The sequence below is a fragment of the Hypanus sabinus genome, chromosome 9, assembly GCF_030144855.1.
Source record: "Hypanus sabinus isolate sHypSab1 chromosome 9, sHypSab1.hap1, whole genome shotgun sequence".
Classification (NCBI taxonomy): domain Eukaryota; kingdom Metazoa; phylum Chordata; class Chondrichthyes; order Myliobatiformes; family Dasyatidae; genus Hypanus; species Hypanus sabinus.
The window spans coordinates 90,030,212-90,042,804 of NC_082714.1; the positions used below are offsets into that span (position 1 = coordinate 90,030,212).

Below are 12,593 nucleotides of genomic sequence, written 5' to 3' on the forward strand. Positions count from 1 at the left end.
ATTTAGAAGATTGAGAGGGGATCTTTCTGAAACGTATAAAATTCTAAAGGGATTGGACAGGCTAGATGCAGGAAGATTGTTTCTGATGTTGGGGAAGTCCAGAACGAGGGGTCACAGTTTAAGGATAAAGGGGAAGCCTTTTAGGACCGAGATGAGGAAAAACTTCTTCACACAGAGAGTGGTGAATCTGTGGAATTCTCTGCCACAGGAAACAGTTAAGGCCGGTTCATTGGCTATATTTAAGAGAAAGTTAGATATTGCCCTTGTGGCTAAAGGGATCAGGGGGTATGGAGAGAAAGCAGGTACAGGGTTCCGAGTTGGATGATCAGCCATGAACATACTGAATGGCGGTGCAGGCTCAAGGGGCCGAATGGCCTACTCCTGCACCTATTTTCTATGTTTAACATCTGAATGTGTCACTGGCTTGGGTGGAAGTTTGAGTGGTTCCTCTATTTTATTTAATGACAGGTTCCTTAGGTTGTCATAACTGGGTGGGGGGGGGACTGAAGATAAACGCACCCAATGGTGTGTCTCAAATAGGCTCTGACAACCATGTCCAGCTCCTGGCCTTCAGGTGTGGTTTAGCTACTAATCTTAGTGGAACCATTTCTACTCAAGCAGATGGGGCTCTTCAGCTGCGGTTGGGAGCTCAGCTGGAAGGAAAACTGATCTCAAACGGCCACTGCCTTGCAGTTACACCGTATCACGGGGAAGGATTTGGGAGCAAACCCCGAGAAAAATATCTGAATCTCAAGTCCCTAAGGCAGTCCTACATTGAATTCAACACTGACTGGCAACTCCTGAGACACTGGTGTCAAATTGTATCGTGTCTGTGTGTGTGGTGGTGGGGAGGGGACTGCTACCTGGGCAACAGATTGCTCTGCATATCGTACTGCCCTGGTAGACATACTAGCTTGTGTATCAGGTAGACTGCCAGAACACAATATCCATGGTCAATCCTGGCCAACAGAGGGCCTCATATTTAAGATATAGCACATATATAGATATAGAAGGAATAGGTCCTTCTGCCCTTTGAGCTGCACCACCCAACAACCACAATTTAACCTTAACCTAATTACAGGACAATTAACAATTCACCTACTAACCACTAGGTCTTTGGACTGTGGGAGGAAACCGGAGCATCAGGAAAAAAAAGTCCCACGCATTCCACAGAGACAGACAGACTCCATATAGAGCACGCTGGGATTGAACTCTAAACCTCAATGCCTCGAGCATCATGTAACCGCTACACTACGTGGCACCGCAGAACTATTGGGACTCAGGAAGTTCTTGACCTAGCAGGCCTTGAACTAGTGGAATTCTCCACCATAGAAGGCTGAGGAAAGATTACTGGACTCAGAAGTCATTAGGGAGTATGGGAACAGAGTATGGATTTAGTATTGAGTTAGGAAATCAGCTCCAGCTATGTTGAATGGCAGAGCAGCCTCTAAAAGTCACATACAAACATTGATTTCTAGTCACTGAAGCAGCAGCTCTACTAGTTGTGCCATTCCAAAAAGAAATATATCATACATGCATGCAAGAGATATTCTGATTTTGCCAGTAATAGTCAAACAAAAAAAATTCACAAGCAACAGAGAAGTGACTTGAAAACTGCATGCCTTTGTTGCTTTGAGCTAGAAGCTTGGGAGAATTGGTGAACGATGCCCAGAAACAAATGAATGTTTCCGATTGAAGTGAGGCCCTCAATTTCCAAACAATGATTATAAGAAATGAGCAACCGTCTGAGAATGTAACCAAACCAACTCTCTCAAGACTACAGTGTTTGTAGTTGTTTAAAAATCCTGTGCTGGCAGGTTAGAAAGCAAATCCCTAATGCAGAAAGAGCATGAGGCAACACAGGAAAGATTGAGTACAATAGTCCCAGAGATGAGGGATATCTAAAGAGAACAAAGAGACTGCTCTCCCTTGATGAAGGAATCAGGTATGGTTTGATAAAAGCTGTACAAAGAGAATGATTTTGTTGGCAGCAGGAGCAAGGAAGATTTAACAATGGACGAACATTTAAGCTGATGCCAGAGGATGGGGGGGGGGGGGGGGTAGGGAAGAAGAAAAAAAAACTAAATACAGAGTAACGCACATGAAATACTGGAGGAACTCATCCGGTTAGGCAGCATCTACGAAGGGGAATAAACAGTCAATGTTGTGGGCCTAGATCCTTCATCAATGGAATGCCAAGAAATCTTGATGCAAACACCGCCAGAAAGGGCAGAAGTAGCAGATTCAATTGCTGTATTCAGAAAGCAAATTAGAAGTGGGTATAAAGATGAGTCCTGGGAACGGAACGGCAATCAGTATAGATTCATAGGACCAAATGCCCTCTTCCAGTGCGGTAACTAATCTTGTATTCTTTCCTCCTCATGTTCCCCATCTCATTCAGTCCTGTAATGCCTCCTTGGAAATGAGGTGGGAATAGGAATTACTTCAAAAGAATCATTGCAGTGCAGCTGAAAGAAAACCCATTTGCTGGAAAACAAACGGCAACACCTTCCTGGATTTCCTTCCCAAGAGAAATATCCAAAGCCCTTAATATTTGGAAATATTCTAGGAGGGAGCTTTCTCCCTAACTCCATTTTATCCCTGTAAAAGTGGGAAACTTACTGGTGCCTCAGATTGATGGAAAATTCACAAAACTATTCATAAGAGAATTGCAGCACAGAAATAGGCCTGTCAGCCCTTCTCTTCTGTCAACCTGGTCCTCTGCCTAGTCCCATTTAGCTGCACCCAGACCACGTCATCTCTTCGCTTAAATGTTACAACTGAACTGATATCCATCTTTTCAACTGGCAGTTCATTCCACACCCGCACAAACCTCTGAACGAAGAAGCTCCCCCTCAGATTCTCCTTAAATATTTAATTTTTCATCCTAAACCGAGAGACTCTAGTTCTACTCACCCAACTTGAAGGGACAAAGCCTGTTGCATTTGCCTCATCTATACCCCTCAATTTCATATACCTCTAAGATCTCCTGGACTCCAGGGAGTTAAACTAATTTCCTCACCCACATCCCCAGCTTTGATTAAAAATAATGCAATGCTGGTGTGAAATTTCAATCACCCCAACACAAAACTAAGTAATTCTAGCAAGCATGAGGGAAAAGATCATCACGCAAATACTCCAAAAGGACTCCACCTAACATTTCCTGATCCCGTCTTCAGATAAAACTTACTCAGCACACATGAAATATAACACAAAGTCAGCTGTCCATTCTTCTTAAGCATGGGCTATGACAACACCTCACAATGTATTTCTTATGTGAAAACAGAATTTACAGACCCAACAGTTGATAGCTAATTTTTCATCCTGGAAGTATAGGACCTTGCCCAGTTCCCATATATCATCCATTCATTGGTCCCACTAGCAACACACAGAGTCCTGAAAGGGCTGCAACTCAAAACGTTGACTGTTCATTTCCCTACGTAGATGCATTCTGAGGCGAAGTTCTTCCAGCTTGTTTGTAGTTGCTCCAGACATCCCGCATCTGAAGCCTCTTGTGTCACCACCCACACCAGCCTCTGTCTGTGGGGCAGTATTGGTGCTGCCACCTGTCATTAAGGCTTCATTTTGTCAATTTCTTTAAGTTTATTGAAACAGGGAGTGTATGGTGTGCTATCCACACATTGCTCAATAGAACAGTACAGAACAGGATCAGACCCTTCAGTCCGTAAGGATGTGCTGAACTAAACACCTAAAGCTAATCTCTTCAGCCTACATAAGTCCCATCTCTCCATATTGATGTGCAAGATGATGTCCAAGAACATCTCTAACACATCCATTGTATTTGCCCTCACTACCACCCCAGGCACACAGCACTCTTACTATCACCTTAAAGGCATGCCCTGTAGTGGTAGACATTTCAGCCCCGGGAGAGACTATTTGCTTGGACCTTGTGCAGAAATAGCAGGTGCCATAGTATGTGGTAAACTGAATAGCAAATTAGTGGATAACACAAAGCTTGTGGGTGAAGTGGACAGTGAGGAAGACTATCATAGTCTGGACCAGCTGGGAAAATGGACTGGAAAAAGTGGCAGATGAAATTTAATGCAGACAAATGTGAGCTGTTGCATTTGGGAGGACAAGCCAGGGTAGGTCTTGCATGGTGAATGGAAGAGCACTGAGGAATGCAGGAACATAGATCTATATTCCATCAAAGGGGTGTCAATGGTAGATAGGGTCGTAAAGATGGCTTTTGGCACATTGGCCCTCATAAAACAAAATAGTAAGTCTAGGAGTTGGGATGTTATCTTGAAGTACGAGACATTGACAGGCCTGATTTGGAGCATTGTGTGCATTTTGGTTGCCTACCTCCAGGAAATATCTCAATAAGATTGAAAAACTGCAAAGAAAATTTACAAGGACATTGCTACAACTTGAGTTACAGGGTCTGCTTTTCCATTGAGGTAGGGTGAGACTAGAACTAGAGGTTGTGCATTAATGGTGAAAGGTGAAATATTTCAGGGGAACGTGAGGAGGAACAACTTCACTCAGAGGGTGGTGAAACGACAGAACAAGCTGCTAGCAGAAGTGGTGGTTGTGGGTTCGATTTCGCCATTTAAGAAAAAATTGATTAGGTACATGGACAGGAGGGTTATAGAGGGCTATGGTCTGGGTGCAGGTCGATAGGACTAGGCAGATTTCTAGTCCATGCTGAACTATTAGGGCCAAAGTGCCTGTATTGTACTGTAGAGTTCAATAATTCTATACTACTATAAGAGGAATAGACAGAGTGGACAGCCAGCGCCTCTTCCCCTGGCACCACTGCTAAGTACAAGAGGACATGACTTTAAGGTAAGGGGAGGGAAGTTCAAGGGGGATATTACAAGAAGGTTTTTCACTCAGAGTAGTTGGTGCGTGGAATGCACTGCCTGAGTCAGTGGTGGAGGCAGATACACTAGCGAAGTTTAAGAGACTACTAGACAGGTATATGGAGGAATTTAAGGTGGGGGGTTATATGGGAGGCAGGGTTTGAGGGTCGGCACAACATTGTGGGCCGAAGGGCCTGTAATGTGCTGTACTATTATATGTTCTATGACAGTATCACTGCCACTCAACCTTATAAACCTCTATCAGATCTCTCCTCAGCCCCAAAGAAAGCAACACAGGAATGTCCAATCGCTCCTTATAGCACATGCCTCTAATTCACACAGCACCCTGGTAAACTACTCCTGCACCCTCTGACGCCTCCACATGGGGTGACCAGAACTGAATGGAATTTTGGCTAATTACAGACCTGAAGTTTCCCCAACTCTTAAATTCAATTTCTCCTACAGTGCTATGAAACTATTCAGACACCGACCCAAATCAGAATTATCAAAAGCAATCAGGTGAGTAATCATTAACTCAGTTCCCAAATGTTGATGAAATAGATGGCATAAAATGCCACTTGCTCCATCAGCTCCACGTCCTAAAGCCAAACCAGGGTCCATGGACCCCTTGCTTAATGGTGTTGGGTCCATGGCATAAAAATGGTTGGGAACCTCTGTCCACGTAAACAGACAAAGTGACACCTAAACAATTTATCTAACTTTGCCTAACAAACTAATAACTGGGAATATTTCTCTTCAAAACTTTTAATATGAGGCTTACATCCATTTGAAGATAAAGCACCGATTCTCACCAGAACACAGTCCTGCAAGACGAAATTAGATACATGAACTTTGGGGACATCACTCACTGTTAAGCCTGATCCTGTTTGTACACAATGCCCATCATAAATGTTCTCCAGCTGTAATCAGTTAGAAACCCTTCTGCAACAGTAGAACCTTGGTGCACCACAATAAAACACAGTATATTTTTTGGTAAAGACCTACAAACAGAGGCAGCAACTCTTTTCCACAACTAGACATATCCCTGTCATAACTCATTTGATCAAGGTTCAGGCTCCCAACTTAACACTCACCTTTCAGTTGAAGATACATGGGAAATTATCAATTCTTTGAAGTGGATGTTCCAAGAAATAGGATGGTTCTCCCCTTCATGGAATGCAGCAAACACTACCCAAACGGGGGGAAACTCCTGTCTATCGTACAATGCTAGGACATCAGCTGCAGCCAATTCTCAAGTATTGTGTGTCTCTCTCCTCAAGATAATGTCAAGCAGGGAGTTGGATTTGACAACAGCACACCAGCATTATCGAGAAACCTGGGAACAGCCATGCTCTTCTAAACTGGAACCCCAAGACCAAAGTGTTTGCTTTTCAGTCCTCAAAGCTGCCATGATCCACTGACCAAAGGGCAGAGATGAGAACACAGAAATGCAAAAGAACATCACTCTCTGCAGAAAAAAAACAAGAGTAAAGCTTTGGAATTCTAATGTTTTATGGTGAACAGATTCTACCAGAGTGGCAGATTGTTAGTGGAATCTAATCTAAAACAAAGGGTTTTCAAGGAAAGAGTGAACTTTATACAGAGTCATGATCATTACACAATGAGCAAGGCAGAGGAATATCAAACAGAACCGTGAACATCACAAAATGTAGAAAGGTTAAAGTAATTAAAAGGCGAAACCCTTGAAGTCCGCTCACTTGTCAGCAGTTCAAATACAGCTTATTTCTCTCCGCAAAAGTTGAAAATTCTCCATTTCATTCCTTGCGTAGTTTCTCTAGGTTTTCAAATTCAAGTTCAAATACTATTAATAAAACTAGCATCTCCCCAGTCAGCACTGCTAATCGTTGGCTTCACCATCAGTTTGTGCCATATAGGCATCGAGCTCAGCATCAAGGTGGCCCTTGGTCTTCGACATGTATGCATCCAGTTGATTGTCCAGCTGCTCTCTGGTAAGTGGAGGACGGGTTGCTCCTCTTCCTCGCCCCCGGCCTCGGCCCCGACCTGGGAACCCTCCTCTGCCACGGCCCACTATTCCGCCGCGACCTAGGGCACAATAAGATAATTGTCATTTAGTTTCCTTTTTTTTAAATACAATATTTTAATATTCAAAAGAAAAAAAACAAGATTTACAGAGTGCAACACATAGATACATCTCAACATAACCTGTGTACATTCATATATTGTGATAAAATTGATCAAAATGTTATAGCATAACACATAAAGGTATACCACTCTGTAATCAAAAATTTAGATAGGTCATACATTATAAAAGAAATTTTTTATATTAAAAAAAGTCAACCCCCTACCATCTACCAAAGAAAAAAGCTGATGGATGATAATGGATAAATTAGAAAAGAGAACATATTCGCTTAAGAAGAGAAGATAAAAATATACATAAAAGCCTGTGGACTGTTAAACTTTATAAATTGGAAAAATAATTTAGGAAAGGTCCCCAGATATCATAAAAAGATTGTTTCAAATTTAAGACTGAGCAGCGGATCTTTTCTAAATTTAAATAAGACATAATATCACATAGCCATTGAAGATATGTAGGAGGGGGTAGAGACCTTCTTGCTAAAAGGGAGGTAAAAACTAAAACCTGTAGGTTAGAAATATTTAAAGTTATATCTTCATCTGCAATAATACCAAACAAGGCAGTAAGGGGATTTGGGTCAAATTGGACCCGAAAAAGTTGTGAGAAGGTATGGAATACTTCCCGCCAAAACTTTTCAATTTTAGGGCAAAACCAAAACATATGAATTAAAGAGGTATCAGCAGAGTTGCATTTATTACAAAGTGGAGAAACATTCAGATAAAAACTGGACAGCATCTGTTTAGAAATATAAACTCTATGAACCACTTTAAATTGTAGAAGAGAATGACGAGCACAGAAAGATGATTTATTAACCCGTTTAAGAATTTTATTCCATCTATCATCAGAAATCTGACAATTTAGGTCATCCTCCCAAGTTTTTTTTTATTTTATCTAAAAAGTCTTGTCTAGATTCAATCAACAGGCTATAGATACCGGTAATAGAACCATTAACAAAAGGTTTTAAATTTCAAAGATCGTCCAGTAAATTTTTATCAGGACCTATAGGAAAAGTAGTTAATTGGAAACGTAAGAAATCTCTAATTTGAAGGTATCTGTAAAAGTGTGTTTTTGGGAGTGCAAATTTAGTTGATAATTGGTCAAATGAAGCAAGAGATCCTTAGATAAACAGGTCCCAAAAACACTTAATACCACTTATTAAGATTACGTGTTCATTCTGTATCAAATAGAAATTGGCGTTTTAACTTATTGTTATCTGATAAAAATCTTCTAAAGTTTTTGGAAAACCATATTACTTTTTTCTTTAAAGAAAATTTTAAAGGAGATATTGCTGGTACTATAGTCTGGGATACTTTTAAAGCATATATTCGTGGAGAAATTATCTCTTACTCTACCTATATAAAGAAAAAAGCTGACAAAGAAAGGTCTGACCTAGCAGCGATATTAAAAGATCTTGATCAAAAGTATGCCCTATCTCCAGATCCAACTATATATAATAAGCGTATTGAAATCCAATCCAAGTATAATCTTCTGCTGACTTACCCAATTGAACGACAGGTGTTGAGAGATAAAACACAATTTTACATTTACGGGGATAGAACAGGTAGTTTATTAGCCAATCACTTAAAATCTTTTACAGTTAATCGTCAAATCACAGAAATTTTTAAAGATAATGGTACTGAGATATCCGACCATTCTGAAATAAATAACGTATTTAAAGACTTTTACCTTAAGTTGTATGTCTGACTCTAGATGATACCTATATGAATGGTTTCTTCAGTGATATTAACATTCCTACATTGTCTGCTGATAGCCTAACATCGTTAGATCAGCCTATTTCCAATGAAGAAGTGACTGAGGCTATATGTGCTTTACATTCTGGTAAGACCCCAGGACCTGATGGCTTTCCAGGGGTGTTTTATAAAACTTTCACTACGTTACTTACACCTTATTTATCCTCTGTTTTATCAGAATCCTTTAAATCAGGTAAACTCCCTCAATCTTTTTATGAAGCTTTTATTTCTCTTATTCTTAAAAAAAAATAAAATTCCAGCTGAATGTTCTTCATACAGACCGATCTCTTTATTAAATGTTGATGCAAAAATCTTATCCACAATCTTAGCTCGAAGACGTGAAAATATTTTACCATTTATATCACATGACCAGACAAGATTTATTAAAAATCGTTACTCACATTTTAATATACGTCAGTTATTGAATGTGATATATTCACCATCCAAAAAAAATCAGAGTGTATATTATCCTTAGATGCAGAAAAAGCCTTTGATAGGATTGAGTGGAATTATCTTTTTAAGATCTCATAAAAGTTTAATTTTGGGCCTAATTCTATTCCTTGGGTTAAATTAATTTATTTGTCTCCTACCGCTCAGGTTATTACTAACTCTCAAATTTCTAAGCCCTTTAAATTACAGTGTGGAACTAGACAAGGTTGCCCTCTTAGTCCTTTACTTTTCGCTTTAGCTACAGAACCCTTAGCAATAGCATTTCAAGAATCTAAGGACATTTTTGGTAAACTAAGGGAAGGTATGACTCATAAAATTTCATTATATGCTGATGATATTTTACTTTTTATCTCTAACACTGAAACTTCTTTAACTTCTGATCTTTCTTTAATTTCCCAGTTTAGTTCTTTTTCAGGATGTAAGCTGAACTTAAATAAAAGTGAGTTATTTCCTTTAAATGACCCAATGTCATCAAATCCCAAATTTCTATTCCAAGTTGTTACAAGTCAATTTACATATCTAGGTGTAACAATTACTAAAAACTTCAAGAATTTATTTAAATAAAACTTAAACCCCTTATTGAATTATGTGAAAAAGACGCTTTCTAAATGGTCTCCTCTTTCTTTATCTCTAATTGGCCGAATTAATTCGATTAAAATGAAGATTCTTCCTAAATTGTTATATCTTTTTCAGCCCTTATCTATTTTTATTCCTAAGACCTACTTTGATTCTTTAGATTCAATTTTAACATCTTATATTTGGAATAATAAGCAAGCTCGTTTAAGTAAAGTTTACCTACAAAGAAATAAAGAGCTGGGTGGATTAGCCCTACCCAATTTTAGGTTTCACTATTGGGCTGCCAATATAAGGAATATTACTTTCTGGTCTTATTATATTTATCGTAAAGATTGCCCATCATGGGTCTCCTTATAAGTTAATTCTGTAAAAAATTCCTCTACTGTCTCTCTTCTTGGATCATATTCTTCTTTTTCAGCAAATAAAATAACAGATAACATAATTGCTAAGCAAATTGCTAAGGCTTTGGTTTCAATTCAGGAAATTTTTTGGTTTAGCGAATTTTTCATTATCATCTCCCATTCTCCTTAATTATTTTTTATCCCTTCCATGACTGACAAAGTCTTTAAGGATTGGGATGAATTGTCATTTAGTTGAGTGAAGTTTTAGCTTTCACGAGCAAGTTGCCAGGTTAAACTACAACACCAGCAACTACCATCAGCAATCAGGGGCGGGGGAAGGTGATATAATCGCTGACCACTCTGTTGTTGGTGAGATTAGCTTTATTGTCATATGTACATTGAAACATACAGTGAACTGTGTCATTTGCAACAAAGAACAGAATTGGAGGATTGTGCTGGGGGCAGCCCACAAGTGTCACCATGCTTTTGGTGCCAACATAACAAACCTGCAATTCATTAAATCTGTGTCTCTTTGGAATGTGGGAGGAAACTGGAGCACCTGGAGGAAACCCATACGGTCATGGGAAGTACATGCAAACTCCTCACAGACGGTGGCTGGAACTGAATCCTGACTGTTGCTGCACTAACATCCCACCCCATGGTAGAAGATACCGTTGGGGAATGAGCAAAGTCCATGGTTCCTAATCATTCTGCAGATTCACAGTGCAGAATTCTAAACCCTTCCCCACTGACCCCAGCTGAACACACACCCCTGATTTTAGAGAAGAATAAATTTCACTTTGTTAAAGTACTGATACTGCAGCTGCTGCAAAACACAGACCAACATATTTTTATAAGATCTACAGAATATTTAGGACAGGTGCATGGGGCATGATCCAAATGAATGGTAGTCCAGACCCATGGAATTAAGCGCCTCTCACACTCCCATAAGATACAGGTGCAGAATTAGGCCATTCAGTCTATCAAGTTTTTGTCCGTTTTTTTTTAGTGATACAGCACTACTGGCCTTTTGGGCTCGCCACCCCAGAAACCCTCGATAACCCTGATTTAACCCTAACCCAATCACAGGCCAATTTACAAAGACCAATTAACCTATTTGGTATGTCTTTGCACTGTGAGAAGACATGGGAGCGCCCAAGGAAAACTATGCATTCCATGGAGAGGAATGATGCTGGGATTGAACTCTGAATTCCCACACCCTGAGCTGTAATAGACTTGCACTAACTGCTATGCTATCATGGTGCCCAATCTGCTTTTGCCATTCATCCATGGCTGTTTTTGTTTCAACTGTTTCTCCTACCTTTTCTCTGCAACCCTCAACCCCTTTACCAATCAAGAACTCTGCCTTAAATACACCCAATGACTTGGCCTCCACTACCCTCTGTAGCAGCAGATTCTGGATTCACTACCTTTTGGTTGAAGCAGACGGTCCCCATCTCAGTTGACTCATTTTCATAGGGGATCCTCACAGAAATCATAGACTTCCCAAGTTCTAATTTTTTCCTTGCCACAAATGTTAACAGGTTCATAATATTTTAGGCTTGTTCATTTTATTTTATAAAGAGGTACTTTAGTCCTGCAGACTAAGCAACAGTGCTTTTCAATTTTCTGCCCTTTGGTAAAGGCAGATAGCTCGGCCACTGCAGCAGCATTGAACTGACCACCTACTGTGTACATCCTTACAGTGAAGCAAACCCCTACTCAGTTTGCTTCATGAACATACCTACTCCATTGGAACACTTTGTTTGAGAGTTTCCTCAAGACCAAAGTCAGGACTTGTCTACTGGAAGCATGCTTCATCACCAACAAAAGTCAAAACATTTGCAGAGTCAAAACACTCAAATTCAGCATGCAACTTATTTAGTCACCTCCCATACTAACCTCTGCCACCAATTCCTCCTCTTCCAGGTGGTCCACCCCGACCCAGACCTCCTCGGCCTCTCATTCCACCCCGCTTGAGCCCTAACCGCGGGACTCCACCTCGTCCTCGGTTTGGACCCTGACCTAAGGAGGGAAAGACAAATGCAGATGTTAGATCAGTGAGGCCAACAAACCAGATGTTAGATCAGTGAGGCCAACAAACCACTTGTCTGGTCTACAGCTTCTTGCAGTCTCTTACAAGGTAGTCAGCAGGTAAGCTTTTTTTCTAAAAAATACTATGCCCCTAAACTCAATACCTAAAACTGTAAGGGATATAAACTCAATTCACAAAGGAAGCATGGCAGTGCCTCTACTTTTAGAAGTTTGCAAAGATTCAGCATGTCGTGTTGACTGCAGCACAAAATACTGGATGAACTCAGCAGGTCAGGTAGCATCAATGGAAATAAATCAATGTTTCAGACCAAGATTCTTCTTCAGGACTGAGAAGGAAAGAGGAAGAAATGAGGGGTAAAGGTGGGGATAAGGGAATGAGACTAGCTAGAAGGTGATAAGAGATGCCAGGTGGGTGAGAAAGGACGTGCTGGGGGAAAATCGTGGGCAGGGCAGGGGGAGGGAGAGTGACAGGCAGGTG

General features: G+C 40.4%; 1 protein-coding gene across 3 annotated transcripts in view; it reads right to left on the reverse strand.

Annotated features, from left to right (window-relative positions):
- Positions 1-6,308: 6,308 nt before the first annotated feature.
- Positions 6,309-12,593, reverse strand: part of chtopa (chromatin target of PRMT1a) — a 34,088-nt gene continuing 27,803 nt past the window's right edge. For all 3 annotated transcript variants that reach the window (XM_059980149.1, XM_059980147.1, XM_059980146.1), the window contains exons 5-6: positions 11,963-12,085; positions 6,309-6,890 (exon numbers count right to left, since the gene is read on the reverse strand). In XM_059980149.1, coding sequence (XP_059836132.1) covers positions 6,685-6,890; positions 11,963-12,085 — 329 coding nt within the window. In that variant the 3' untranslated portion in view covers positions 6,309-6,684. The remainder of the gene's footprint in view (positions 6,891-11,962; positions 12,086-12,593) is intronic.